Genomic DNA, 27426 nt, shown 5'->3' on the forward strand with positions numbered 1-27426 from the left:
CACTTAATCCTTTTACCAGCTCACTGATTTTAGTTAATAAGCATTTGTCTCAGTTTGCAGACCTGAAGAAATCTGAATAGCTGCAGAATGTATCCTTAAATGGCATGAGGTGCTTTCCTTCTGCTCTCAAGCTGAAAAATAACTAACTACATCCTGGTTCATCCACCCTGACCATTTATCAAGCCTCATTTCTCATTGTCCTCTCTTAACCTGCAAGGCATTGTCTGATTCACAAGTGTTTGCCAAACGTAAGCATCCGTCTTTCCTCATTACAGGACTTAATATTTTACCTAGTTGAAGTTGGTGACACTGACATATGGCCTTTATATAGCTGTTTCTTTTACTTTTATTCAGCATTTTGTGGAAAGACTAAAATATGATCAAAAGAACGGTTTCCAATTCCAATATAAAAACCCACAGATATTAACCAGGCATTATCATTTCTGGCAATTATTGAACCAGGAAACAAGAGTTTTAAAGGAATAAGAGAACAGGCTTAAGTTTCAAACTCTTCTTTGGCAGTTGTTTTGTTGTTGAGTCTTTTAGACTGTGTTTGTGCACCCATTCGTGTGTGGGTTTCCTTGCTAAGTTTTCAAACCTCTTGCCAATCGAGATCTCTCTTTGTCTCTCACACACGCATAAACACACTCCTCACAGTTTCCCACGGGAATATATATCGCAGGGACTGTTGCCATGAAATAGATTTATTTAATTGTAAATGCAACATGATAAGAAGGATATTCTTTAAAATAAGCTGGTTTCCAGCATTGCGTTGTGTCTCTGCATAATTACCATTTAGATTAATGTTTAATAATTACTTTTCTGATTTTTGTTTCCTGGTATTTCCACTGAAAGAAGTGTGTGTGTGTGTGTGTGTGTGTGTGTGTGTGTGTGTGACACTACATATATAAACCCTGTGGTGGGCTCTTTGTGCAGTTCCTCCTGGTTTCACCTGCTCTCCTGCAGCGAGGGAGCGTCAGGCAGCATGACCTCACAGAGATGGATGCTGGCTGTCTGCTTCTTACTGGCCTCAGGTATCATGCAATCTTTCATTAAATCATTTAAACTTGAATTAATTCTTTTAAGCAAAAAAGATGATACATGACAAGGATTTTTGCAAAATTGAATTAAATATTGTTCTCTTTGCACCACTACATTTATATGACAGCTTTAGTCGCTAGTTATGGTGTCTAGTTAAACTGCTCACTACACAGTGTATGAAATGGTTTAAATCGGCTCCGCCACAACCATCTACACCAGTAAAATGCTACTTACGCATTAATGCATCAGCATCAAATACTGTATTTCCATTATAACAATAATGTACACAATAGTGTAAATATTCATAATTTCTAATTATTTTTATTGTATTTGTTTCCTAGTTTTAGGCACAGGTGAATCAGTCTCAACAACAGAAACTCAGAAATGTGAGTATAAATCAGCCAAAGTTGGATTTTGATCAGTCCATTTTTATATATCTTGACATAATAATTAGCTATTATGTTTATTGATTTTAAATTGCTAATAATAAAATTTTTTTTATAAAGAACACATGATTGATATTTGCATTGTTCCATGGTATGTGGAGGAATATTGATTAATGAATTAATGAACTTATATTTACATTTCATTAGTGAATTTAAGTTGTGGATTATTTTGCTGATCATCTCTTACTTTTAGAAAAAAAAAAAACAGATTACATTTTGACAATAATATTTAAAAGCCTAAAGCTGGAATAGCAAAATAATCAAAGTGATTAATTTCTTCCTTAATGAATTCTGTCATGTCCTCAGCAAACTGACCTTTGTTGTGATCAGACACTTGCAGGACATTCGGCAGCGGGGTCGTCCAACCTTTCAACAGTTCAGGTTTCTATGTGCGATCCAACTGCCCGTTCACCCTCACCCGCTTCTCGCACAACCGGGTTGAATGTGACATCATCATACGGCGAGGCCAGAACGGGCTACTGGCCCAAGTCGAGATCAACATCAACAAAATCAGGACCGTTGTGCAGAATGGAAGCATCCAGGTGGAGAAAACAAGGTTTGCCCCCCAAAATCTGAGCCACCCTGATGTTCTTTCATCACAGGAAAACTGTAGCAACACAGAGAAACCAAATGATGATTCGTGCAAAAATCTAATCACACATCCTCTGAGTCATGTTACTCAGCTACACCTAACTACAGTAAGAGTGTAGTTGGTGTGCCCAAAGGCACTTCAGATTATTCCCTCAAATGGCATTCATATTCAGCCACACAGCCAGGTGGTTGGCAGCGTTATGCATTCTTAATGGCGTCAGTTTTAGTTTATTATTAGCTTTGACTCTGGGACACTATGCATTATTAATTAAAAACATACTATGGGAGTATTACTGAAGGTTGACACAGTCTGCAAGGTGACTTACTGGCTGTTTTGGGGGAAGTGGTTGGTGTAATATTTTACCAGTATGATTCATTTATTATTTTTCATGAACTTTTTTTTTAAATTGTATGATCTCAGCACTGATGCCCCTGTTAATTTGTCAACAGTGTTTCCCTTCCATACGACCACACCTACCAGCATATTTTTCAGTACGGCATCTACACTAAACTAAGGAGCTCGCTGCTTCCTCTCTCTGTGACCTGGCACAGTGTACCTGGGGGAATAGACAATGTCAGGGTGAGAGGACACTAATGCTGCATATATTTTTGTCTTTGCTGCACAGGAGAGCGTAAACACAGGCACACAGATGATAATGATATGAATGTTTATTGGAATATTGGATTATTGACAGCTAGTTTACTACTGCAGAGCACTGACCTCACCCACTGAAGCTTTTCGAATAACTTGTTGTTAAGGTGGAGCTGGAGCAGGAGCTGAGCGCCGACATGACAGGACTGTGTGGAAAACACAATGTTCCAGGTAACATACAGGTTTTAGTTTTGTAACTTTTGACAACTTTTTTTTCATACAGTTTGCTCTAAGAATGTACCTTTTTTATTAATTTAGGCAACAAGCAGCAGCTGATTACAGAGAGCGTGCTTACTGAGGACACATGTCAAACCCGAGATCCTGAATTTGTTATGAACGCAGTAAGTTGACTGTTGCAGTCACTGTTTTGTTTATAGTTCCTGTTTTATTTTGTAATCATAGCCCTTGTGTATCTTGTCTTGTTCTACTTCCTGTCTTTGTCTTGTTTCCCGCCTTTGTGATTGTCTGCCCCGCCCTAATTGGTTTCACCTGTTGCCCATTGCCTTGTGTATTTAAGTCTCGTCTTTAAGGTTCATCTGTTTCCATGTCTGTTTCCATGCCCGTGTCGATACCCAAGTCTGTGCCTGAGTCTGTGTCTTCCCCGTGTTTGTTCCCGTACCTGTGCCTTGCATTTTTTCCCCACCTCATGGATTTACCTTAGTTTCCGGTTTTCATGTAAGAACTTTTGTATTTTTGTTTTTTGTTCCTGAGTGTTTTTCTCCCGTATGGATGATTTTTGGTTAATTAAAACACTTTTAGTTCTCTCACTCTGCCTGTCTTGAGGGTCTTTGTGTTTGGGTCCAAGTCCTTGCCCCCTGTGACAGTGATGATCATGTGCTTTCCACTGAACTCACTAAAAACAGTTTTTTTAGTTATGAAAATATTGCCTTTTAGAGGACATCATATAAGTTTTAAAGTATTGAACAGCTACCCTGAAATAAGTCCTAATTTCAGGCGTTTCACACGGTTTCTCTGACAATATTTACAGCTGTGCAGACAGTTCTTTTCCTACACCTTGGATTGTCTACAAGCCAGGACGCCTCATTATATCCAACTTTGTGAAGAAAACATTTACAGCTATGAAAACAACAAATACATAAGCTGTGCGTTCTTCAAAGAAGTTGTCCAGCAGTGTGGAAATAACAGCTACGTCTGGACAACATGGAGAACTGTAACTGGATGCGGTAGGGTGAAATTTTAGTGTGAATCTAATTCTAATTATTAGTCTAAATTTATCTTTTTATTTCCTTATTTTTATGTTTCTAAACAAACACGATTTCAGAAATTTTAATTTCACTGACATCTGCTTTAATTACGATCAGTTGATGTGATTTGACTGTTGTTTTCTGTGGGTGAATTCAGTCCCACAGAGTTGTCCAGGAGACCTGGTTTATGTAGAACAGGGTGCTGCCTTTGTTCCCAGCTGCTCCGACCCAAACCCCAGACTCCAGGATCTCACAAGCTCGTGTGTGTGCCCAAAGGGTGAGAATTGATTGTAGCATTCAGTTCTTCACTGTCAGTCTGTTGTTTAGCTGTTTAAGGCTTTGCTGAACTCTGCGTGTAGGTAAGGTGCTTAACAACCGCGCAGAAGGCTTCCGCTGTGTAAATGTGTCCAACTGCCCCTGTGAGTTTGCTGGCAGGAGATACTTAAATGGAGACATTCGCAGCACCAAGTGTCAGTCATGGTAAGAAGGCAGGAAAAAAAGTTGTTCATGCTAATGAAATATCCATGAATTGCAAATTTCTATGTGAAAATTTTAATTTTAACTAAAATCTCTCCTCTCAGTGTGTGTGAGGGTGGGAAGTGGCGTTGCTCCGAAAACTTCTGCCCATCCAGGTGTCTCGTTGAAGGACAGTTTGTGACAACATTTGATGGCAAACAATATGTCGTCCCTGGTAAATGTACATATGTGGTGTCACAGGTAAAACTTTCCTACCACACCATCGTTTAACTTTAACCAACACATGCTGCCATTTTTGTGATACTGACTCTATTAAAATTCCTTTTTAAGGGTCTCAATTGGACAATAACTGTTCAGTTTTCTGAAAAGGACGTGTCCCTGAAAACAGTTGGTCTTCAGCTTTTTCAGGTACAGACAGTCTTTAACTTCAAGACCACATAATCTGTCAAGCAAATATCACAGAGAGCATCATAAGTGAATTTAAATGTCCTTTGGGATTTGCAGGAAATGTATACATTCTCACACAACAGTGTTAAAGTGGGAGAAGAGTTGATTACTGAACTTCATCAGTCTGGTAAGAAGAAAAAGACAAAACATGATTATTATTTTTTTGTTTCGGATGTAAAGTGTTGTCCATCTCATATACTATATTAACGTGTCAGTTCCGTTTGCCTTGTAATGCATCCAGTTTAGTTACTCATCTACAGAGTCACTAATCTCTCACCTAACAGATCACGCCCTGGTTTTCTGGCAGTCTTCCATGTACATCCAAGTCCAGACATCCTTTGGCATGAAGATCCAAGTCCAGGTGTCTCCTGAAATTCAACTCTACATCACTCCACCCAGAAACCACACAGGCATAATCTCAGGTCTGGATCTCAGTCTACAAACACACAGGCCAAATATATTGGCACTGGCATTGGCAGCCCCCTGGGATTCACTATCATCATGACTTGACTGATTCACTGATTCTCTGTGGTGTGATTGAGTTTGATTGGTCTTTCAGGTCTTTGTGGCAACAGCAACAACGACACCACAGATGATTTCACCACCAGCAGCGGGATTGTTGAGAACTCACCACAGACTTTTGCTCTGTCCTGGAGTGTGGGTGCTTGTGCAGTGAACATACCCCCAACCTGCAGCAACACAGACAATGGTACCAGTGAATGATATGAATGTACCTGTAGAATGTTTGTCTGAACTGTACATCAATAATTTGGATAATAAAACACTACATTGCTTGCTTCTCTCTGATATTTAACACATAATGACTTGTCAAACATATTTCATTATCTTAATATGTATTTTTGCAGAAATATTTGCAGATGAAAAGTGTTCTGTGTTGAACAACCGAGCTGGGGTATTTGCTAAGTGCCATAGTCATATCCCAACTGATCAGTTCCACACCGTAAGAAGACTTTTACACATCAACCAAATCCTTAATAAGTTTCCAGCAATCACAGACTCCTGTTAACTTGAAATTGATTATTACTTTCAGGCTTGCATCCAAAGAACCTGTAACTGTGGCAGCAACCTGCAGCAGTGTTTATGTGTTGCTCTGGGTAGCTATGCCAAAGCTTGCGCTGTTCTGGGTGTTGCAGTCGGTGACTGGAGGACGGCTACCAACTGCAGTGAGTTCAGCTTTAATAAATATACAAATATATAAATATACAAAGCTCAAAAGACATTCCTCTTCTTTTGTCTGCATTTCAGCTCCGGACTAATGATCAAACAACTGGCACAAATGATGACTTTCAGAAGTAGTAAATACTGATGTACATTTAATCACAATGTCCTGTCACAGCTTTAAATTGTCAAAAGAACCAAGAGTTCTTCTACGACACGCGGGCCTGCAACCACACATGCCGTTCCCTGTCTGGCCCTGACCCTCGCTGTTGGTTGGATGATGCTCCTGTGGAGGGTTGCGGTTGTCCGAAAGGAACCCACCTGAACCAAGGATACATCTGCACGCCAAAGTCGGAGTGTGTATGTCATCACTATGGCGGCATAACTCCACCGGGACCCGCCGTTATCGACGGACGCCAGTGGTGAGTTTATCATCATCAGAGTGTTTGTCACCAGTTTAAACTCAGATACCTTTAATATTAAGATCTTGTTTTTGTAGTTAAATACATCTATGGTGCAGATAAATGTTAGCTATTGTTTTGTATCTCAAATCCAATACTGTGTCTTCAAAAGCCTCTGTGAGAATGGAGAACTGAGCTGCTCCAAGGATTGTGGTAAATAAATATTTTTTATAAATATTTTATAAATTATTTTGTATATATTTGAAAACCATACTTTAACTGACAGTCATTATCATAAATGCAGTCATAAAAGCTTTTATGTTAATATCACATAACATGTGTCAGATGGCAAACTATGATTATGTTTTTGATGATTGTTTGCATCAGGTTGCAAAAATGGGAAGGTTTGTGTTCACTGCTCAGAGTACCCAGTTAACACAGCTCAGAAAACCTGTGACAGTCTCAGCAAACCACTGGTAGGTCAACAGATTTTATCTGGCTTCCATAACTGTCTCTTTTCTTTTCTTTTTTTTTGATGACACACTTGAGGCCACTGATCTGTCATTTTATATTTCTGTCATTGAATTGCTGCCCTATAACTTACACTTTGTCCAGAACAGATGTCTGTAATTGTGATTGGTCAAATGTACTGTTGAGCAAAAAGATTTTCTTGTCTGATTTGCAGGGTGCTAGTATGGCCTGTGAGAGTGGCTGCTACTGCCCATATGACCAGTATGAGGATCACCGTGGAAACTGTGTTTCTCTGGACAACTGCACCTGTGTGTACAGTGGCAAAGTGTTCAGCTCAGGACAACATGTCAAAACCAACTGTAAAACATGGTAACATCTGCTTTACTGCTGCTTTACTACTTGTCCATTCACAGTTTCTTATTCATTCATGAGATAAAATTGTTACATCCGTCTGTCTGTCAGTGTCTGTGGTCAGGGTCAGTGGCACTGCAATGACGAGCCATGTCCTGGGAAGTGTCAAGTCTATGGAAATGGACATTACCAGACCTTTGACTCCAAATGGTACCGCTTTAATGGACACTGCCAGTACACACTTGTAGAGGTGAGAGCAAATATGAAAAGTGGTGCAAAGACATGGCAAAAGACTTCTGTTTACACAGCTAAATCTTAAATTAATGACACAATCGTTTATTCACATATTTCTTTGCTCAGGCTTTCTAATTCTTCAGTATATATTGCCTTGGAACATGGTACATCACCTGACTGCCTGACCTATAATAAAGGGCATTTTTAAAATATAGGCTATAGTTTGGCTTATTTTGCGTACTAGTATTTTGGAAGCTCTTCTCTTCTTATTTCAGGATTACTGTGGAAATAGAGACGGCTCCTTCTCTGTCAGAGTGGAGAGTGTACCGTGCTGTGATGAGGCACTGACCTGCTCGCGCTCCATCGTCCTGGATCTGCAGGTCTGTGATTCATGGTTCTCTCCACATAGACTCAGCTCAGCATGTTACTGTATGCTTTCCATTCATTTACCTGCTTATTATTCTAACCTTACATTGGTTATTGGTTACATACCAGTAAAGTCTGCAACACATTAACTTATCAAAATGCTTAAATAATGTTGTACCATGGGTTGGAAATGTCCTGTGTTGTTCCATTCAGGACAAAGTCACCCTGACACTGAGTGATATGAGGGTGACCAGACACCTCCAAAACTGGACTCTGCAAGAAGATCCGCTTTACACCACACACACTGTGGGACTCTACATCATAATCTCAGTGCCAAGCAGTGGGATAACTCTTATCTGGGACAAACACACCAGGGTCACCATAGAGCTGCAGCCAAACTGGAGGGTGAGTGATGAGGATGTAACGATGGATTTTGAAACTCTCTCTCTCCACATTTTCCTTCTCACGGCAAAAATAAATAAAAAATTAAGTAGAAACAGTTGCTTATAATAGCAATTGAATTTTTATTGTTTTTAAATTAACTTTTTAATCATCTCTCCTGTAGAACCGAGTGTGTGGCCTGTGTGGGAATTTTGACTCAAATGAGATGAATGACCTTAAGATAAGTGGTTCAGCAGGTAAATTAATTTTCTCTTCATTTCATAATGCAGAAATATTTTTGTCATTACCCCAAATGACTCCCAAAGTTTTTTTTTTTAGTGGTGTCCAGTCCCCTCACCTTTGGAAACAGCTGGAAGGCTGCCACACCCTCTTGTTCTGATGTGACCACCGAGATATTTCCTTGTGAACGCAACTCCTACTGCTCAGCCTGGGCCCAGCGGCGCTGTATGATCATTACAGCAGACACTTTTAAAGACTGTCACTTGAAAGTATGCATTTTTACACATTTAGCATGACACTAACACCAGGGTCTGGATTTCTGTTTGGGTATAAACTACAAGAAACTCAGACCATTAATCCCCTAAACATGTCAATAAAAGCTTTATTATGATGGATTATCTACAATCCCCAGGTGGATCCTGAGCCTTACTACCACGCCTGCGTTCAGGAATCCTGCTCCTGTGAGTTTGAAGGGAAGTTTCTGGGCTTCTGCACAGCTGTGGCAGCCTACGCCGAGGCCTGCAGTGACCAGGATGTGTGCGTCAAATGGAGAACACCTGATTTGTGTCGTAAGTTAAGACCCCTTCTTCCCATATAACATTAGTTTTATTTAACTCTTAAAGCTGCATTTTACGTAATATTTTATCAGTATTAAAGTATTGCTTTATCATTATGCTGACAATGCATGACATGTATGTAGTCAACAATCCATTTGATGAAAACTGTTAGATATTATTGGAAATTTATGGACTATAAGGTCCTCTGTAATAAAACTAACCTGTAATAATTTCACCCATAGCTGTCTACTGTGATTACTACAATGAGCAGGGTCAGTGTAGCTGGCACTATGAAGCCTGTGGCGAGATGCTAACCTGTGGCAAAGACAGCTATTTCACTCACAAGCTGGAAGGTAACCAGGCTTTTTTTGCAGTATTAAATTACTAACAACAACCTAACAACTGAACTTAAGCCTTACTCAGCTTAATGTGGAAATTAAAATAATGCTTGAATGAATGCAAAATAAACATTGTTTGTTCTGGGAAAAGGTTGCTACCCCAGATGTCCAAAAGATGCACCATACTATGATGAAAATACTGGTGAATGCACCAAACTGAGGAACTGCACTTGTTATTTCAATGACACAATCATTCAGCCTGGGACAGTGGTGATGATACAGTCTAATAAGTGGTAAGATGAGCCATTTGTAATGACTATTGTATGTCTACACATATTTTGTGTAACATTGTGTAATGTATTATGAGAAATTGTGCACTCAACATTGGTAATCACATTCATAACTGGATATTTCTTATTTATTCTTGTCAGCCCATGTGAAAATGGAACGATTAACTGCCGTAAGTATGAATTATGCAAATTATATTCTCTTATTACAACATTTACAACTTATGAAAAAGGTGCTGTGGTGCTTTAGATTATTTTTTTTTACAGAACCTTCTTTCAAAACACCAGAGCTTACTACAACCTCTGCCCCAACAGCACCTCCACCTACCACCACCCCTATTCCAACCACTCCCGTCACAAATGCTTCAACCACCACAGAAGCAGTGCCTTCCACTACACCAACAACTACATCTGCTTTAACTACGACTGAAACATCGTCAACAGTGCCTTCCACTACACCACTGACAACCGTTACCACTGTGTCAACCACCAGCGAAACACCATCAACAGTGTCTTCTACTACACCAACAACTACATCTGCTTCTACTACAACTGAAACATCGTCAACAATGCCTTCCACTAACACTACACCACTGACGACTGTTACCAATGTCTCAGCTACCACTGAAAACTGGTCAAGTGCTCTTTCCACCGTCTCAACACCGACTGCAACTACATCAACTACCACTGTAACCTCAGTAACCCCTACAGAACTGGCTAACACAACAGCAGTCTCTACCAGCTCACCCACCACATCGTCTATAACTACAATGAATACCACATCTACAGTAGCAACTGCTTCCTCAACACAACCTACAACAGTAACAAATACCACTGAATCCACCACAGAACAGACAATCACAACAGTGTCAATGTGGACACTAGAGTCAGAACCCCCAGCAGATACTTCCTCAACAAAACACACAGAGCCACCAACAACAGTTCAATCAACAACCACCTTTGCAACAAATGCAACACCTGCTGAAACCTCAGGATCAACTGAAATCACCATCACAGAAACTTCTACTGAAACTTCTCCTATAGTCACTCAACCTACTACCACCTTCTCAGTGTCAACAGCGTCTAACAAAGTGACCAATGAAACTACCATGATGCCACCAACAACATATACCACTGAGATGTCCACCAGTAAAGGATTTACCAATGCAACTGACACGACAACCTCTGGAGAGCCAGCTACATCTGTGACTACTGCAGCGACAGAGAAAACACATCACACTTCGGTAGCCACAGACTCAACACAGTCTACTTTGCCAACATTCAGTACGGAGTTGACAACTCACACAACAGTATGCAGTGAGTGTAGAGACCTGAAGAGGAAAGAAACTTGGGTTTGCGGCGAGACGTGGACAGAGGACTGCTTCCATAAGACCTGTACAAATGGGAAGATAGAGTTGACCCCAGTGATTTGTCCAGAGCCTACAGTTCCCATCTGCCCCAGAGGCCAGGTCACAAAAGTGTGGGATGGATGCTGTGAAACATGGAAATGTGACTGTAAGTATGTCCTTGTCTGTCTCATTTGCTAATTAGCACTAAACAACTAAACACAAAGTGCAGTTGAAGCTGGTGGGAGTGTTGTTTCTTTGGCAGGTATTTGGTTGTGATGTTTTGGATTAATTAAGTCTCTGATGCTTAAAATAGTTTTTCATAAATATCTTGTCCATATCTAATAAAATCACCTTTCATATTTCCCCATATCTCCCGTAGGTCGCTGTGATCTATATGGGGACCCCCACTACATCTCTTTCGAAGGAGTAACCTTTGATTTCCTGGACGAATGTACCTACATCCTGGTGGAGGAGCAGTCGCCACAACATCACCTGTCCATTGCTGTGGACAACTTCTACTGTGTGCCGGGCCTCGATGGCTCCTGTGCCAAAGGCATCATCCTGAAATATCAGAACAATATTGCTACCCTCAATATCGTCCCAGATTTATTTACAGTACAGGTTGGATATCATACAACTCTTTATTACTTAAATCATGTCACCATGCATCCTTATATAGTGAGGATGCTTATACTGGATGTTTTTGCTTCAAGTATTTAAAATTCCCATACTTTATAGAAAAAGTGAGACAGTGAGTTTGATATTGATCAATCTACCTTAGGCCACTCTGAACAACGTGACCATACAGCCGCCATACGAGGAGAATGGGTTGAAGTTTGAGACGACGGGGTATGTGGTGTATATCTACCTCCCAGAGATTCGCTCTTATGTCTCCTTAAGTCCATCTTACACCCTGGTTGTCAGTCTGGCCATGGAACACTTCCTCAACAACACCTGGGGACAATGTGGTGGGTAACCGCTGGAAAGAAAAGTGTGCTATGTATATCCATTTAAGCAATGTGTATTTGTGGAAAACTGTTTCTGACCACCAGTCTTAAAAGTAGCTAAAAGCTGTACATAGAGTTGAGTGTTGATACCCTGTTACTATCAAAAAAAAATAATGCTGGTTTTGATCTCCTCTCAGACGAGAGACAACTGAGTGTTTATGTCCATTGAAATGTGTATTAGTTCTTCTCTGAACTCACTTCGCCATCTTCTTTCCAGGCGTATGTGGTGGCAGATCGTGCATCCGTAGAGGAGGGCAGATCGAGGACAATAGCTGCTGTGAGAAGACGGCCTATGACTGGGTGTACTCTGACCCTCTGAAACCAGCCTGTGCTGCTGCACCAAGGGATGTACCGTGTCATCCTTGGTCAACTCCAGGACCCACAAGCATTTCCACCACCACCACCTGCCCTAAAAGTCCACTGTGTGAGCTGCTAGACCACCCGTAAGCCCGTAAAGTGCTAGTTCAGCTAGTTTTGTCTGTTTCTAGTTTCTGTGATTTTTCTTTTAATTTCAGGGGTTTATAACCTTAGCTGTTTGTCATTGTCTATTTTGACTTATATGTTCTTAACTGATTAAAAATCTAATCTGTTTCCTCAGAGTCTTTTCAGTATGCAGAGACTATGTGAATCTGAACCTTAAAAAGAAGAACTGTGAGTTTGATTCATGCGGGAACACAGGCAATCCTTGCTCTTCTCTAGAACAAGCTGCTGAGGAATGCAAGGACGCTGGCTTCTGCATTGATTGGAGACGATTGACTAATGGAAGCTGTGGTATGTGTTTTTTTGTTTTATTTTTTACACCCAGTAAAACAAAGCCATCCACACCAAGGTTGAATTATTGTCTTGATGCATTTGTACACTTTAATAACCAAAGTGCCCTTGTTCATGTTTCAGATGTGCATTGTTCAGAAGGACTGGTTTACAAAGAATGTCATGACAAGTTAGATGACTTCTGCTACGGAGGGTTTGGAGACTTTACTTTTACGATTAATTTCCTTACACATTTATTTCACATCCTACTGAATCCAGAATAGTCAATTGTCAAGGTGTTCATCATTTCTATTCTTACCTTCCCTCTGGTTTGGCTGCACAGAGTGCAACATTCAGGACCCTCCCTTGGAAAAAACAGTACTGGTTGTTTCTGTCCCAGAGGCCAGATCAGGGCAGGAAATCATTCCAACAACTGTGTGTTTGAATGCCCCTGTGAGTAACATGATTTGTTTTCGTGACAATGACTACTACACAATTTTCCCTTGAACTTTTACTCAAGGAAATGCTGAGTTTCTTTCCTTTTTTTCCCCCACACAGACTGTAAAGGACCACTTGGAGAGCCCAAGCTGGTAAGAATGGTTGTTGTAAAAACAATAGTGCAATATAGTAACTCTGGATTAATCTCTAAATTTAAAAAGTATTTCTGTACCTGTCTTCCAGCCTGGTGAGGTGTGGCAGTCCAACTGCCACGTGTGTAGATGTAACAGCCAGACTCGGGCAGAGGAGTGTGTTCTGAAAGCCCCTGAGCCACCTCCTGACTGTGGCCCCAATATTTTAGTAAACTCCTCTTGCTGTGGTCAACAGATTTGTGGTAAGCACTGGCATTTCATGTTATTTTAAAATAGTGGTTTACTCAAATACTAATACATATTTGGTCCTCTGTTCCTGGATGCTATTTACTTATTGTGTTATTTTCAGTTGAGAGGAACTGCAGTTATAATGAAAAAACATACAAGGTATGTTGTGTGGATCTCATATTAATAAAGATATATGATAAAGGAAATCAAAACAACTAGAACATTGAGTTGGGTCTTGTCATGATAGTATCTTTATGTGTACAGGTGGGAGACACATGGACAGATGCCGCCGTTCCCTGCATGTTGTTCACCTGCAGCAATAAGGGTATTCAGACTGTGACTAGAGTCTGTCCCAGAGAAAACTGTCCTGAGGTACTGCATACCCCTCCTGTCCTCTTTAAACCAACAACTCTAACATCATGAGATTTATTTTGGCATCATTACTCTTGTATTACTGCATTTATTTCCAGCTTAAGTTAAGTTGTCTGATAATGAAATTATATCATTGGTACTACTGAAACTAGAATTCCCGCCTCGTGATTGCATATCTCCACCAACCAGTCAAACCATGTCTGTCCAGACCTTGACCTTTGACCACCAAATTCTAATCAGCTCATCCTTGAGTTCAAGTGGATTCCATCCAGGCATTTCTGCTATATAATGAGCACAAATAAATAAAATCTGTACAGTGAGGCGTGAGGAGTGATCTTTGCAGCCCTTTTTCAAATTTACTGCGGTCTTTTTACATTTCATTGCGACTTAAAGATTTCAAACAGTACACTTACAAAGAACATGCACTGGCATCATAATGAAGTATTTCTTTGACCATGAACTCTTGTGGATTTGTTCTCCAGGAGGACAGGATTTGGGATAACCAGCACTTCTGCTTCACATGTAAGTTGTGAACCAATAAAATGCAGAAATATAAACTGTTCAGTTGTCAACTTTACCTTCCATGTTATTCCTCCTTCATTTCTAGGTAATAAGAGCTGTGCTCCCCGGGTGTCCAGCTTCAACATCACCATAGACAACTGTACCACTGTCGTAGAGATGCCTGTGTGTCAGGGTCAGTGTGTGTCTCAGCACAGGTGAGAAGAAATCTAGTTATCACTGCTTAATATAAATAGTTATGCCACAGCCAGTTAACACATGTTAAGGTCTGTTATTAGTGTCCATACTGTGGACTCAGCAGGAGCTGTGTGATTAAGCTTATAGTAACACATCTCTGATTAAGCTTACACTAACACAAGCTTACAGTAACACATCTCTTGTCTCAATCACTCTCTCCACTCCTTCTTCCTTCCTCTCCCCTCCTCCCCCCCCCCTGTACCTCGGTCCATGGGCGTCAGGGTGGTGTTACACGGTGACCTACAGGTGGAGCAGAGGAGCAGATGCTGTCAGCAGCGGAGCTCAGAGCAGAGATCTGTGACCCTGCTGTGTTCCGACCTCACTACCAGACACTACACATACACTCACATCACCGGCTGTGAGTGCAGATCCTGTGGTATTCTTCGCTAAAAAGCACAGACCAAAGTATGAATGATTAGATTTACAAATCAAAACCTATGGTATTTCACTTTCATAGATTTTTATATTGGAAATCAAGGTTCTTCTTTGTTCTTTATTTAAAACAATTATTGAATCTGTGTTCCATCAAATAAAGTGAATCATTTACTAATCACCAAAGTTTGTAGTTTGTATCTGCTTCAGCCACACTGCTCTGCCTTTGATCACTCCCATTGCTGTGCCAATGGACTGTCGTCTAGCAGTTAAAGGGTCGTTTCACCCAAATGATAAAAAAATAAATAGCTTCTCGATAGTGGTGTTTAGTTTGATTTGCCTGGACATAAACTCTAAATAATCTCAAAACTTCACTATAAACATTTTTCTGTGAAATCATTTTTTATATAAAACCACTGACATGATGGTCTCAGGATTAACAGGGACACTCTTCTGTCGATGTTGATTGAAAACAAATATCTGTATGGCTAGATACCAACAGAGATAAAGGGGGAAAAAAGTAGTTTTGGTGAACTGGCCCTTTAAGATTCAACCCTAAATTTGCTTTGTCTTTACTAAAATGAAGATACAGATTACAAAAATATTAAATTCATTAGACACAGAATCCTGTGTTGTGGAGCCGGTATAATTGCTGCAACTGTAATGTTCTTTAAAAGTTTCTTGTTGTGGAAAATTTCAGTATTTAGTATTTCTAATGAAAATCTTACATACTCTGTCTAAGAAGTCTGTTCTAGTGATGTGATGTCCATTACTCAGGCATTAGGACACAGAGAGAAAGCCATTGTTAGGGGCTATCAATAGGACAGGAAGACTTTGATCAGGCCTAGGAAACACTCAGTCTTACAAAAGCTGAATTTCTCCAGGCGAGGAAAGCAAACTAACAGAAACAGCTGTATTGTGAAACAAGCTTTGGCCAGCTTCACGCTGCTGCTGTTTGTTGTGCATTCAAAAGGATGGATACTCAGGAGGCTTATGATGTTCACAGAGGAGGATGTGTGAGTGTGCGCAAACTGTGAATGTCTGTGTGTGTTTGCATTCAGTGAACCTCTGAACCTTTCCGGTGCTGGTCAGACACGCATCCCACTGGATGTTACCCAACCACTGCAGTCACGTTTGGGTTTGCGTGTGTGTGTGTGTATGTGTGTGTGAGTGTTTGTCTGTGTGCATGAGGACTGGAGGGGTTTGAGAACTTTTTATTGACATGATCAACAAGTGCACATGAGTAGCTTGGTTACTGATTACAGGTGATGTTGTAGTTTGTTTGTGATAAGACTTTTGCTCAGCACAAAGTCCTGCCAGGTAAAACAGGCCTTCAGCCACTTTACCACATCCCTCCCATCCTTCGTAGGACCACTGCTGCCTCTCAGGTAAATGCTTTTTCTGGTTTTTCTGCTGTTCTAATTCTGTACAAAGTTCTTCTTTAAGATGCACTGAGGAAACCTTTTAGTATTTACTTGTGTTTTAGTGTAGATTACTCGTATATCGTGTGTATTGTGATCAGAAAACTGACTAAGAAAAGTAATTTGGTAACAAATGTCCTGTTATGTCATGTCTTGAAATGTGTATGACAGACAAATCAAGTCTAGCCTACAGGAACTACATTGTCTCATTGCTTCTGTTCATCTATACTGAGATTTGAATCTGTTCATGTCCAATTACCTCATTTGACACAAATTCTAACAGACTGTGAGCAAGAATTAGCTTGTTTTACTTTTGTTTAGCACATTTTAAAACTAAAAATCAGTTGAATTGAATGTAATTTTGCCCAAACTCTGATGTGCTGATAACGTTGGCGTCTTTCTGCAGGTCCTTTAGTGTTGTCTTTTCTTCTTCCTTGCATCTGTTGGGCACACAGCAGCATCATGAGTGTAGAGTCCAAAAAACCACGTGAGGCATGTTGCTCCAAGCTCAAGGTTGGTGAAATGTCAACCCTTCCAGTACTGAAATGTTTGGGAATATCACTCATTGCTTCATACTTCATACTGTCTATAGTCTTAATCACTGTGTTGTGAACATGGAATGACTTACTCTTACCCAAGCATCCAAAAGCCACCTTATCTCCATGTATTGGTCTTAGTATGGCATTTCTATGTCAGTATTATCAATGTCTGACATGATTGGGCAGTAAAAAAGTAACATATTAACACAACAAAAGCCACATTTTTCTTTCGACCAGATAAAACTTTGAGACTTTGACACAAAATGAGGCTTTTAGTCCATGAAAAAAGTTATTTTCCCCTGCTCATGGAACTGGAACAGAGCTGTTTATGAGTCTAAATGAGTCATAAAATGCACATTAATCTCAGACAAATGAACAGAAATAGGGCTGAAGGATGGTGAAGTGCTTTTTGAAGAAGAATAACAGTGGGATGGTTGCAATGACCTGTGTTCAGTCCCCCTTCAGGAAAACCTCTTTTATTGTTAAGAAGTAAAAATATATTACCCATGGAGCTTTAACTGTTAGGCAAGTAATTGCAGTTATCTAAGTGTATTAACAGAGTAGTGTGTGACCTACAGCCCAGTGTGAATCTCTTTTAATCTTTAACCACTATTGTGGCAAGGATATGGCTGCACACAGGTCACATTTGCACTGGTAAAGCAATCGAACTCCAAACAACTATTAGAATGATTATTATACACTTTACTATTATGTTAAAATCCAAGCAAAGCAATGATTTATGACTTTGTGTCAATTTCTTCTTTACCTTCAGACTTATGAGTCTAAACAAGAGTTAAAATGGGACAAAATAACACTCTCACTCTTTGTCCGTCACAAACACGAGGTGGAAACAAATATAACATTTAAACATGTATGTGTCTCTATTTTTTTTGGCTGCTGTTTCTTCATAATAGTTTACAGTTGTGCTTATCAAGCTTTGCATCCTCCTAAGGAACATACGCAGTTTACAAAGATGGCGATAGATTTGCCACTGAAAAGTCTTCAATATTTAAACAGTGGGTCCTTGATTTTTAGAGAGACAGAGCCAAATGCAGAATTCAGCATTTGAGGCTAAGATTGGACAGTCGCTGCTCAGAGGAGGGGTTTACCAAATAAGTGATTGTGGTGCTCTCATTTAAATCATTGCCAGTACTAGCCTCTCTCTTTAAAAAGGCTCTAATCTAATGTAAATAAATGTAATCCAATCAGTGCTGAACTCTTTCTCAAATTGAATCGAAGGCAACTGGACTTATATTTGTCTGGGAAGACGTTTCGCCTCTTATCCAAGGGGCTTCATCAGTTCGTATGCCATGGTCTTTCTAGTCTGACTGGGTCAGACTAGTGTCTGTGAATGAGAACATTCACAGACAATCAGTGCTGAAGGCAGGTGTGAAGTGCTGTAGGTCTTTAACTGTGTGTTAAGTGTTGTGTGTGAGTCTATCATGGGAGGCGATAATACGGTCATTCACCTTTTCTCTGTGCAAGGTGCAATAAGATCCTTTTCGCCTTTGTTGTTCACCTTTGATTTCATTACTGGAACTGCAAAAAGTAGCTTGATCCTTTCACTCAAAATCCTTTTGAGGAGAGATTATTACTGAGGTACTAAGGTATTCATCTTACCATGGGCAACAACACTCATTTTCAGCATTCAAAACTATTCTGAGAATCAGCCCAAGCAGGAAGCTCTTTTCTCTGAGCCCAATCAAATCAACATCCCCTGAACTGAACTTGTTTTGCTGAAGAATAGCTTCATCCAACAAGCTCTTGTGTGTGTTTTCCAGCTCTTCCTGGCCTCTCTGGCGTTTGTATATTTTGCCAAAGCCTTTGGTGGAGCTTATATGAAGAGCTCCATCACCCAGATTGAGAGGCGCTTTGACATCCCCAGCTCCCTCATTGGGGTTATAGATGGCAGCTTCGAAATGGGTATGTTCAGTTTTTCTTATTGGACAATGTTGTCAGGAGTTTTAGGTACAATAACATAATTAAAAAATAATAATATGTATAAAACATTGAGATTAAAATTTTATGTAGCCTGCAGACATATGAATGGTATCTATGCAATCATCAAAGTATTCTGTTGAGCCAGCAATTCACTCATTCAGTCAGTCATTTTTAATACTTCTCCCTCCCAGGAAACCTGCTGGTTATAGCCTTTGTGAGCTACTTCGGTGCAAAGCTCCATCGTCCCAGGCTGATTGCTATTGGCTGCTTGATCATGGCTGCTGGATCTTTCCTCATAGTCCTGCCTCACTTTCTCCAGGGACCGTTAGTACACAGTTTCCTTTATGTTCTCAACTTTATATTCAGCTTTTGCATATTTAACACCTTATGGCCTTGTTAAGGTGCATGCTGCAGTAATCATACACATCACTAATTAAAATAATACAGCACTTCTTGGAGGCAGGCCTGAATGGCCTGAATCAAATAACTAGTTATTCGGTGCACATTATATTTAACTTGTTCTAATGTGTACACTGCAGGATTAATCTGTTTGGGGCCCTGGACTAAAAAAATTGTTTAGCTTGTATATGTGCTCAGTGTCCTCTAATTTAAACACAGCAGACTGTACATGGAACATTCAGTTTATATGCCCAACAACCCAACATTTAACTGTTGTTATTTGCTGGAATGACTCTACTGGGCCTCAGGGTGTCTGTGTGTCAGTTGTAATTTGATTTTACAAAACTTAATTTAGGAACACGTCCCATAAGAATGCAACATGGATTAAAATAAACGTCTTTAAATTCAAATAACACTAGATTATGACGCAAAGTATCTCTAGAAGTCAGGGTCAGATGTCATGCCCACCTCAGTTGTTATTATGCTTTAGTGGGACAAATTCCTTAACAGACTTGGAGTTAATTAAATTGCCCAAAACCAGCTGACACGCAGTAAACCTGAGGCTTTTGAGGCCCCTTAAGGTCTTGGACTCTGGGCCAGTTGCCTGCTTTGATAATCCAGCCTTGAATGTGTATGTTACTGGCCATTTTTAAAATTGTTGTTAAGAATATACTATGACTCAAAATCAATACATTACCTTTGGTGGTGTTTTGACTGACATGGGCCATGATTTTTGCTCTGCCCTGTTACCCACATCTGAACTGTCTGGATTCAGTCGAGTGCTGGAGGATTTAAAAGCCAACACTGGATTTTGAAAACATCTTCTAAATCCTAAAGATGACGCTAGAGTCCACATCCATGTTATTCTGCCTCTAAGACAAGTATAAATATATGTGAGAAAATGATAATGGATACAATTCAGTTGGAAGTTTTTGTAGTCTGCTGGTTTATGCTTAGTAATTTTGAAACTGACAGCTGTGTAATAATTCTTGTTGTTTTCCAGTTATAAATATGAGACCAGTATGTCTCACAGCAAAGATGTCAACAGCACTGAGAGCATCCTGCCCTGTCTGTCCAACCACAGCATGACTGATTTAGATGAGACACCTGAAACCAAAAGAGGTACATGGCAAATAAATTCAAAGTTAGATCCATCAGGTTGGTGATATAATACCAAATCAGTAAATTTACAGGAGCAGAATATAAAAAAAGATTAAAAAATAAATAAATTTAAATGTTAAAAGCAGTTTCAGTTCACATTCTAAGTCTGATTTCCCCCTTTAGATTGTGTACAGGCCGCTGGCTCGTCCATGTGGATCTATGTATTCCTGGGAAACATGCTGCGTGGGATTGGAGAGACTCCCATCATGCCTCTGGGTGTTTCCTACCTGGATGATTTCTCCAGAGAGGAGAACACTCCTTTCTATTTGGGTTAGTTACTTTTTTTTACAGCGTGCTGTCTTGTGGTAACCTTTATGACATTTTACACACTTTCCTCCTGTTTTGTTACTTTATGCTTTTTCCTGCTTCAGTCAGCTTATGCTGCTTTGGAGCTTAGTTGCATTATCTTCCATCTTAGATCGCTTTGATCTTTTATTCTTATTATCTTGTACTGCTCGATTAATGTCACAGTATTTGGGTACATAACTGTTCTGTCTCTGTTCCTCCATTTGCCAGCCTGTATCCATACAGTGGGAATCTTAGGACCCATGTTTGGGTTCATGCTCGGGTCCTTCCTTACTAAGATCTATGTGGACGTTGGATTTGTGGATTTAGGTATGGGACCTCTCCGTATCAGGGGGAATGTGGCATTGCAATCCTGCACAACACACAGACTGTAATGTACTTTAGTTAACTTTGAGTAAAACTCTGACATTGCATCATTAATGTTTACCTCTTTATTTCATACAAACATTAATGTTGATTGACAAGAATTATACTGATAAACTGGCAAGGTTATTGTGAAAGAGCAGAAGAGTTTGTCATTGAGTGATTGCGGATCTTCCAGAGACCAGACAGTTTCCCAATGTTACATCTTGTTGACATAGTTGGACATAGTTTGAGAGCCCCTGAACAAGTGGACTGAAAACTCCATCCTCCTCTTATAACAAGCCCTTCTCCTTCTCACAGACAGTGTCACCATTAACCATAAGGACTCCCGCTGGGTAGGGGCCTGGTGGCTGGGCTTCATAGCGACTGGCACCGTGATCCTGCTTTCCAGTATCCCATTCTGGTTCTTGCCCAAGTCCCTGCCCAAGCAGGGCCAAGAGCAGAGTCAGAGTAAGAGCACAGAACTCACCACAGTGGCAGAGCAGGAGAATTTCCTCCCAGAGGAAAACCAGGAACATGAGGAGAAAGAGAAGCCAGTCACGTTCCAGGAACTGGCTAAAGGTACCACGTAGTCTGTAGCATCATTATTTCATGTGCCATGTTTAATTACAACAATTTAGCATCAAGATTTAACATAAAGATCAATGTTCACAATTCAAGATACTAAAACTATTTTGAAAAACTTTTCACCTACAGCTACACCTTCTTCTGAGACTTTAAAGAGCAAGAGATATGTCACTGTGCAAACAGGTTTTAGAGTTATTGTGTGTAACCATTAACCAGGTATAGCCCAGATAAACCAGAGCCCAGACCAGTAACCCTGATTCCTGGCCTTACTGCGACTGCCCACCATGCAGTCAGTGCCCACCATGCAATCTGGTCAGGAGTTGAATGACACATCAGCACAGAGAGACCTGTGGGAACAGTTACCTAAGCTAAACCCCACTCATGCCATAGTAGTAGAGTGTCAGTAGGTAGACAACATGTTTATGTCAGAGAAAAATTAGTGCAGCAGTTAAATTAGAAAATTAATGTTATTTCAGGTAATATAAGATTTTATTTTTCTATAATCTTTCTGTGCTTTGTCCTTCACCAGACTTCATTCCATCCCTGAAACGACTCTTCAGTAACAGCATCTTCTCGCTGATGATCCTGACCTACCTGGTGGCTGTCAACGGCTTCATCGGCATGATAACCTTCAAGCCGAAGTACTTGGAGCAAATCTATGGCCAGTCAGCCTCCAAGGCCATTTTCCTCATAGGTACAGAGCAATAACTCTCCCCTATTTACTCTGCACTTACTGCACTCTGTAGCCAAAGCCAACTGAAACAATGATGTTGTTGAAGGGAAGTGTGATCGTCAGAGATAAAGTTGCCTTGGAATGTAAGCATTAAGTAGCCCACTGTGGGCTCTCCTTTTGTGTGTGTGAGCATTTGTGTGTGTTTGGAAAGTAGCACCTTGAGCTAGGATTAGCTTTTTATGATTGTTTACCCATGTGTATAGCAACACAATTAAACATTAGAACAACAACAACTGAACAAATTTTAATGCAAAAACCTTTTGTGTGTGTTGGCAACATAACTCTCATATGCAGCGCTATTTGGCTGGATATCTCAGACACAGAGTCTCTGCACATGAATGCACCACGAGGTAGTTAGATTCATTGCAGATGAGCCTGCAACTAGTGATTCCCAACCGGGTACTTTTGCAACTGCAAGGGGTACATGGAAATATTTTAGAGGAGCTCAGCTAATTTGAAAAACAAATCAGTTGCTACTCTGTGGGAGTACGTCTGAAAAAAAAAAAAACAAAACAAAACAGTGGGACTTAACCTAAAATAGCTCTTCAGCATAGCTTCAAAGGCATCTGTTATACTGTCTCACAATTGCACAATTCCTTTTATATTTCCACTCTTCAGCAGCTCCTGTGCTCATGTGTTACCTACTGTAAATTACATACGATTTTTATTGCAATATGGCCAAAAACTGTGACCAGCAGGTCATTTTCATGTGAAAATAATTTCAGCTTATTGATCCATTCGCCCATCCAGGGATACTGAACCTGCCAGCCGTAGCTTTGGGCATCATCACTGGAGGTTTTGTGTTGAAACGCTTCAAGCTGGGCGTCATTGGAGCAGCCAGGGTGTCGATGGCAGCCTCTATTGGGGCTTTTTGTCTGCTCTCCTTTCAGGCCTTCGTCCACTGTGAAAACGCAGAAGTGGCTGGTCTCACCGTGTCGTATCAAGGGTGAGTGGGATGCAAACCATTCATTTACTCATGTACTGCATAAAGGTCAGTGAAGGGGTGTGTGCATTGTAAAGATTGCTATCACTGTGTCTGTTTGTGTGTGCACCAGGCTTCCTCAGGTGTCCTACAACCAACAGACTTTGCTGTCACAGTGCAATATGGGCTGCTCCTGCTCCGTGAAGCTGTGGGACCCAGTGTGTGCCTACAACGGCATAACATACGCCTCGCCCTGTCTGGCTGGCTGCCAGACCGCCACGGGTACTGGCAAGGAAATGGTGAGGCAGCAACTGACAGACCCTCACAGAGAAACTGTTAGGTTAAAAGAGTTGGCCAGGCACACATCCAGAAGCACAGCTAAAATTAAAATGTACAACAAGAGGTCGAATGCCATGTGTTCATTAAAATCAAAAGGTTTCTCTTTGGAAGCATCAGTGTACTCATCAACCCAGATCAGACAAACCTGAACAGATAATGAGTAATTTGAAAAACCAGTCTTCTCAAAGAGGAAAACATGAGGAGCAGCACAACCCACCTACAGTCAAAGGTGATTATTCAAATTCTCTTTCTTGTCTCTGGTTCCTCAGGTGTTTCATAACTGTACCTGCATTGGGAAGATGATGACTCCTGCCATGAACACGTCTGCAGTGCTGGGCCAGTGCCCCAGGAAGAGTGACTGTGATCACATGTTTAAAATCTACATGGCCTTGTCTGTAGTGGGGTCCTTCATTTCTGCCTGCGGGGGCACGCCAGGATACATTGTACTGCTCAGGTCAGAAACACTAAAGCTGAAGCAGTTAATGGCTCTGCTTCCATCTTTTATAGCTGGATATAATGATCTTCTATTGATTTTTGGCCAGTGTAGTGATTTTATATCATTACATGAAAAATGTAAATGGGCATCTAAATGGTGGCTTTGTGATATTGCTGTAAACATTTATCATTTTATGCATGATTTGTGTGTTCTAGTCTAATTTAGATGGTGAGATACAAAATTCGTACATTGAAATGAAGTCAGTCAAGTTCTGCTTTTTCAAGGTTGCTTAGTTTTACTCTCTGGTTACCTGGTAACAGACTTCACCTGGAGGACAGAAGCTACTAAACTGCTTCTGTGATACGATTGTCACATTGCATCTTTTTCTCATATTAACATCTAATATGATGCCTTTTGATATATATTCCAGGTCCATACAGCAAGACCTGAAGTCCCTGGCTTTGGGTATGCAGACACTGATCGTAAGGACTCTGGGTGAGTATTGAACCAGGCTTCTAATGAGGGCACTGATGATATTTAACCTGTGTTCATAGGTCTAAGCACATGTTACTTTGGGTGTTTTCAGGTGGGATTCCTCCTCCTATTTATTTTGGAGCCCTCATTGACCGAACCTGTTTGAAGTGGGGTACTAAGCAGTGTGGAGGTCGAGGAGCATGCAGACTCTATGATGCTTATGCCTTCAGGTACAGTGGAACGAGTCTTTAATTATTTTTTCAAAAAAACAAAACAAAAATGGAACTGTTTCACCTAACCTGCTACGAAACAAAAAAATCACACTATACTTTCAGAATAACGTTCATGGGGTTGATCACTGGACTCTACTTCCTGTCCAACATGCTGTGGGGAGGTCTCTATTTCAAAATTGTCAAGAAACAGAAGAAGTTAGCACTGAGGAATCAGGCCAAAGAGAATGGAGTGGAGGGCAATGGCACGGTCAGTGGACACGCCAACATCAGCATCGCCAAAACCAACGAAGACAAGGAGAGCACGATTTAAGGTTTTTTAGGAGGGCATCGCAGGTGAATGACACATACAGTATTTTCCACTGTCTAACTGCTGTGCTGCATCCACATGGACCAAATGTGGTAATGGTACAGTGTCAAAACTCTTTAGTCTTCAAGCAGTGTAACTCCTTTTTGTTTTTTAACCCAGATGTTGTTGGCACAATATCTGGGTTAAAAAGGCCAAAGAGCCAAACGAGGGCTTAGTTTTAATATGAACAAAATTCAAATATTAAATCATATGGAATCCACATATGAACAAAAATGCTTTTATAGGACAGGGCATAAACCTAGAGGTCTTTTTTTCTCTAATTCTAATGCATAAAACCATAATGGGGACATACAGTGTGCTGTGCTGTGCTGTGTGTGTCAGCGTGGGCAAAGCACCAGATTCAGCCCTCATTCCCTTATGATGAAACATTTCAGAGTCAGAAGAAGAAGAAAATATGTCAGATACCGCCATTCATACTTGAAAGCATTAGCTTTACATTCAAAGTGATTTATGTGTAGGTTATCAAACATGTATACAGCATGTGTGCAATGTATGTACAGTATATGCTTTTAAATACTAGTGCAAGACAACTACAGTGTTGTTATCAGTTATTGACAGTGTTTTCTTTCATGTTTTTCAGTTACAGTTACACAGAGTTGTGACATAATAGAGCTCTCCTCATTCTCCCCAATGAACTGTATTATAATGAAGACACTGTGGATGGTTAAGGTTTGGGGTTTAAAGTGTGTAATAATTTAGTTAAAAAGCTGTGTGAAGTTTAGACACAGTGAGTAAATGAACCATCTTAAATACACAAGGATAAAATCAGATTGGGATTATGAAGGGATAATGACAGTGTAAATAGATTTGGGTGACTATAGCTGATATAATTAGGACTGCCAGAGATTTGATTTCCCACACAGGTGACTATTTTTATAGTGAGATAGACCCTCTTTTACTTAAACATAGTGTAGATGGTACCTGTGCCAGCAGAGCTGAAGATGTGTAGTGATTTGCTTTGCTTTGCTTTGCTTTAGCCAGTCAGAGTCTGTTCTGCTGATTTGTAGATTCACTGCCAGTGAAGTCTGTGATTGCTGCAGGCTGGTCCAGTCAGTGAATGCAACACAAGAGGTTCTCAGAGAATGAAGGAAATTGTTTATTACAGTAGATTGGCCAGACAACGTAATACTTAACAGTGTCTGTGCCTATGAGCATTATATTTCTGAAAATGTGGAACTATTCCTTTAAGACAAAACCGTTGGACACCAAAAATAATAACAGCCTAAATTTTATTGTACTGAGTTACTGTAGTTGTGGCTCAACCACACAGATAAATAAACATGGTGAAAGGGATGCTAGTGTCTTTTTAAAATGTGAATATCATGTGAAATCATCTGTCCTTGGAGCAACGTTGGATTGCTTTATATACTCATCTGAGCTGCATTTTATTTGAGACACTACATCTGTCAGGTGTCAGGGAAACTGAAGCAGGAGAAGGGATGATAAGGCTTTTTATTTTCATGCTGTAACGCATGAAAAATTTTATTATTTTATTTAAGATGTCAGGCTGGTATCTTTATTTTTACTGTTAGCAATGCGCCCCAGCAACCTTTTACATGCATGGATAGCTCACCTGTCTGACATTGCACACACTTCTTGTTACATCACATCATTTTACACAAACCCTAAAGGTCATGAACGTTCACATAATCCTCTGACTCACCAGTGTTTGTCTGGAAAAGTTCACAACAGTTTACACAGTGGACTGCGAGTGAGTGGAGTGTAACTCAAACTTGACTGTACTATATTTTACTCTGTTATACACTGTAGTTTTTGATTAAATACATCAATTAACAGATATAATTGTTGTTAATAAGAAGAATTTATATATTGAGTTAGCTGTGTGTGTATTGTGTCCATATATTTTATCACCATTTTTGCCTATTTTTTTTTTTTTTTTTTTACAATTTTGTTGATTGTCCTTAAACATTAAAGACAAATTTTTCACAATATATTTATACACTTAGCTTTTTTCTTTTTAACATGTTCTGCTAAAGATGCAGTAGGCCTATTATCCTGTTTTCTTTCCTGTTTAACCTTACAACCTTTTGTCCTTCAGGTCACATGTGACAAGTTATATCTTTTCCATATGCTCTGTTAGTCCCACTATGAAGCAGCTTCTGTCCTCTTAACATAA

At 40.2% G+C, this 27426-nt stretch overlaps 2 protein-coding genes across 2 annotated transcripts; both read left to right on the forward strand.

Moving 5' to 3' along the window:
- The first annotated feature begins 959 nt into the window (after positions 1–959).
- Positions 960–15017, forward strand: LOC121176577 (mucin-19-like). Its single transcript, XM_041030668.1, has 43 exons — positions 960–1034; positions 1383–1427; positions 1818–2043; positions 2529–2658; positions 2838–2901; positions 2989–3071; positions 3719–3914; positions 4093–4212; positions 4295–4415; positions 4517–4652; positions 4743–4820; positions 4917–4986; positions 5144–5281; positions 5419–5568; positions 5726–5820; positions 5911–6043; positions 6217–6460; positions 6612–6652; positions 6827–6915; positions 7125–7279; positions 7373–7511; positions 7771–7875; positions 8075–8266; positions 8427–8499; positions 8582–8751; positions 8895–9051; positions 9282–9392; positions 9529–9670; positions 9809–9837; positions 9980–11179; positions 11393–11634; positions 11795–11981; positions 12238–12463; positions 12619–12791; positions 12915–12984; positions 13114–13223; positions 13329–13360; positions 13452–13602; positions 13710–13747; positions 13853–13960; positions 14443–14482; positions 14568–14676; positions 14963–15017. The coding sequence occupies exons 1-43, from the start codon at positions 986–988 to the stop codon at positions 15015–15017; spliced, it is 6222 nt and encodes a 2073-aa protein (XP_040886602.1). The 5' UTR covers positions 960–985.
- Positions 15018–16314: 1297 nt separating this feature from the next.
- Positions 16315–27229, forward strand: LOC121176372 (solute carrier organic anion transporter family member 1C1-like). Its single transcript, XM_041030414.1, has 15 exons — positions 16315–16476; positions 16916–17022; positions 18830–18971; positions 19181–19313; positions 20392–20510; positions 20673–20819; positions 21066–21164; positions 21519–21779; positions 22315–22479; positions 23269–23464; positions 23574–23739; positions 24049–24233; positions 24646–24710; positions 24802–24919; positions 25025–27229. The coding sequence occupies exons 2-15, from the start codon at positions 16972–16974 to the stop codon at positions 25230–25232; spliced, it is 2055 nt and encodes a 684-aa protein (XP_040886348.1). The 5' UTR covers positions 16315–16476; positions 16916–16971; the 3' UTR covers positions 25233–27229.
- Positions 27230–27426: the final 197 nt, after the last annotated feature.

This window comes from Toxotes jaculatrix, chromosome 22 (genome assembly GCF_017976425.1).
Source record: "Toxotes jaculatrix isolate fToxJac2 chromosome 22, fToxJac2.pri, whole genome shotgun sequence".
Lineage (NCBI taxonomy): Eukaryota > Metazoa > Chordata > Actinopteri > Toxotidae > Toxotes > Toxotes jaculatrix.

Coding starts and splice junctions, on each gene's coding strand:
- LOC121176372 (XM_041030414.1), top strand. CDS start 16,972: ATGAGTGTAGAGTCCAAAAAACCACGTGAGGCATGTTGCTCCAAGCTC. Junction 21,780..22,314: donor GTTCCAGGAACTGGCTAAAG/GTACCACGTAGT, acceptor GTCCTTCACCAG/ACTTCATTCCATCCCTGAAA. Junction 24,234..24,645: donor GGATACATTGTACTGCTCAG/GTCAGAAACACT, acceptor TATATATTCCAG/GTCCATACAGCAAGACCTGA.
- LOC121176577 (XM_041030668.1), top strand. CDS start 986: ATGACCTCACAGAGATGGATGCTGGCTGTCTGCTTCTTACTGGCCTCA. Junction 9,393..9,528: donor TTTCACTCACAAGCTGGAAG/GTAACCAGGCTT, acceptor TTCTGGGAAAAG/GTTGCTACCCCAGATGTCCA. Junction 13,224..13,328: donor CTGTGTGTTTGAATGCCCCT/GTGAGTAACATG, acceptor TCCCCCACACAG/ACTGTAAAGGACCACTTGGA.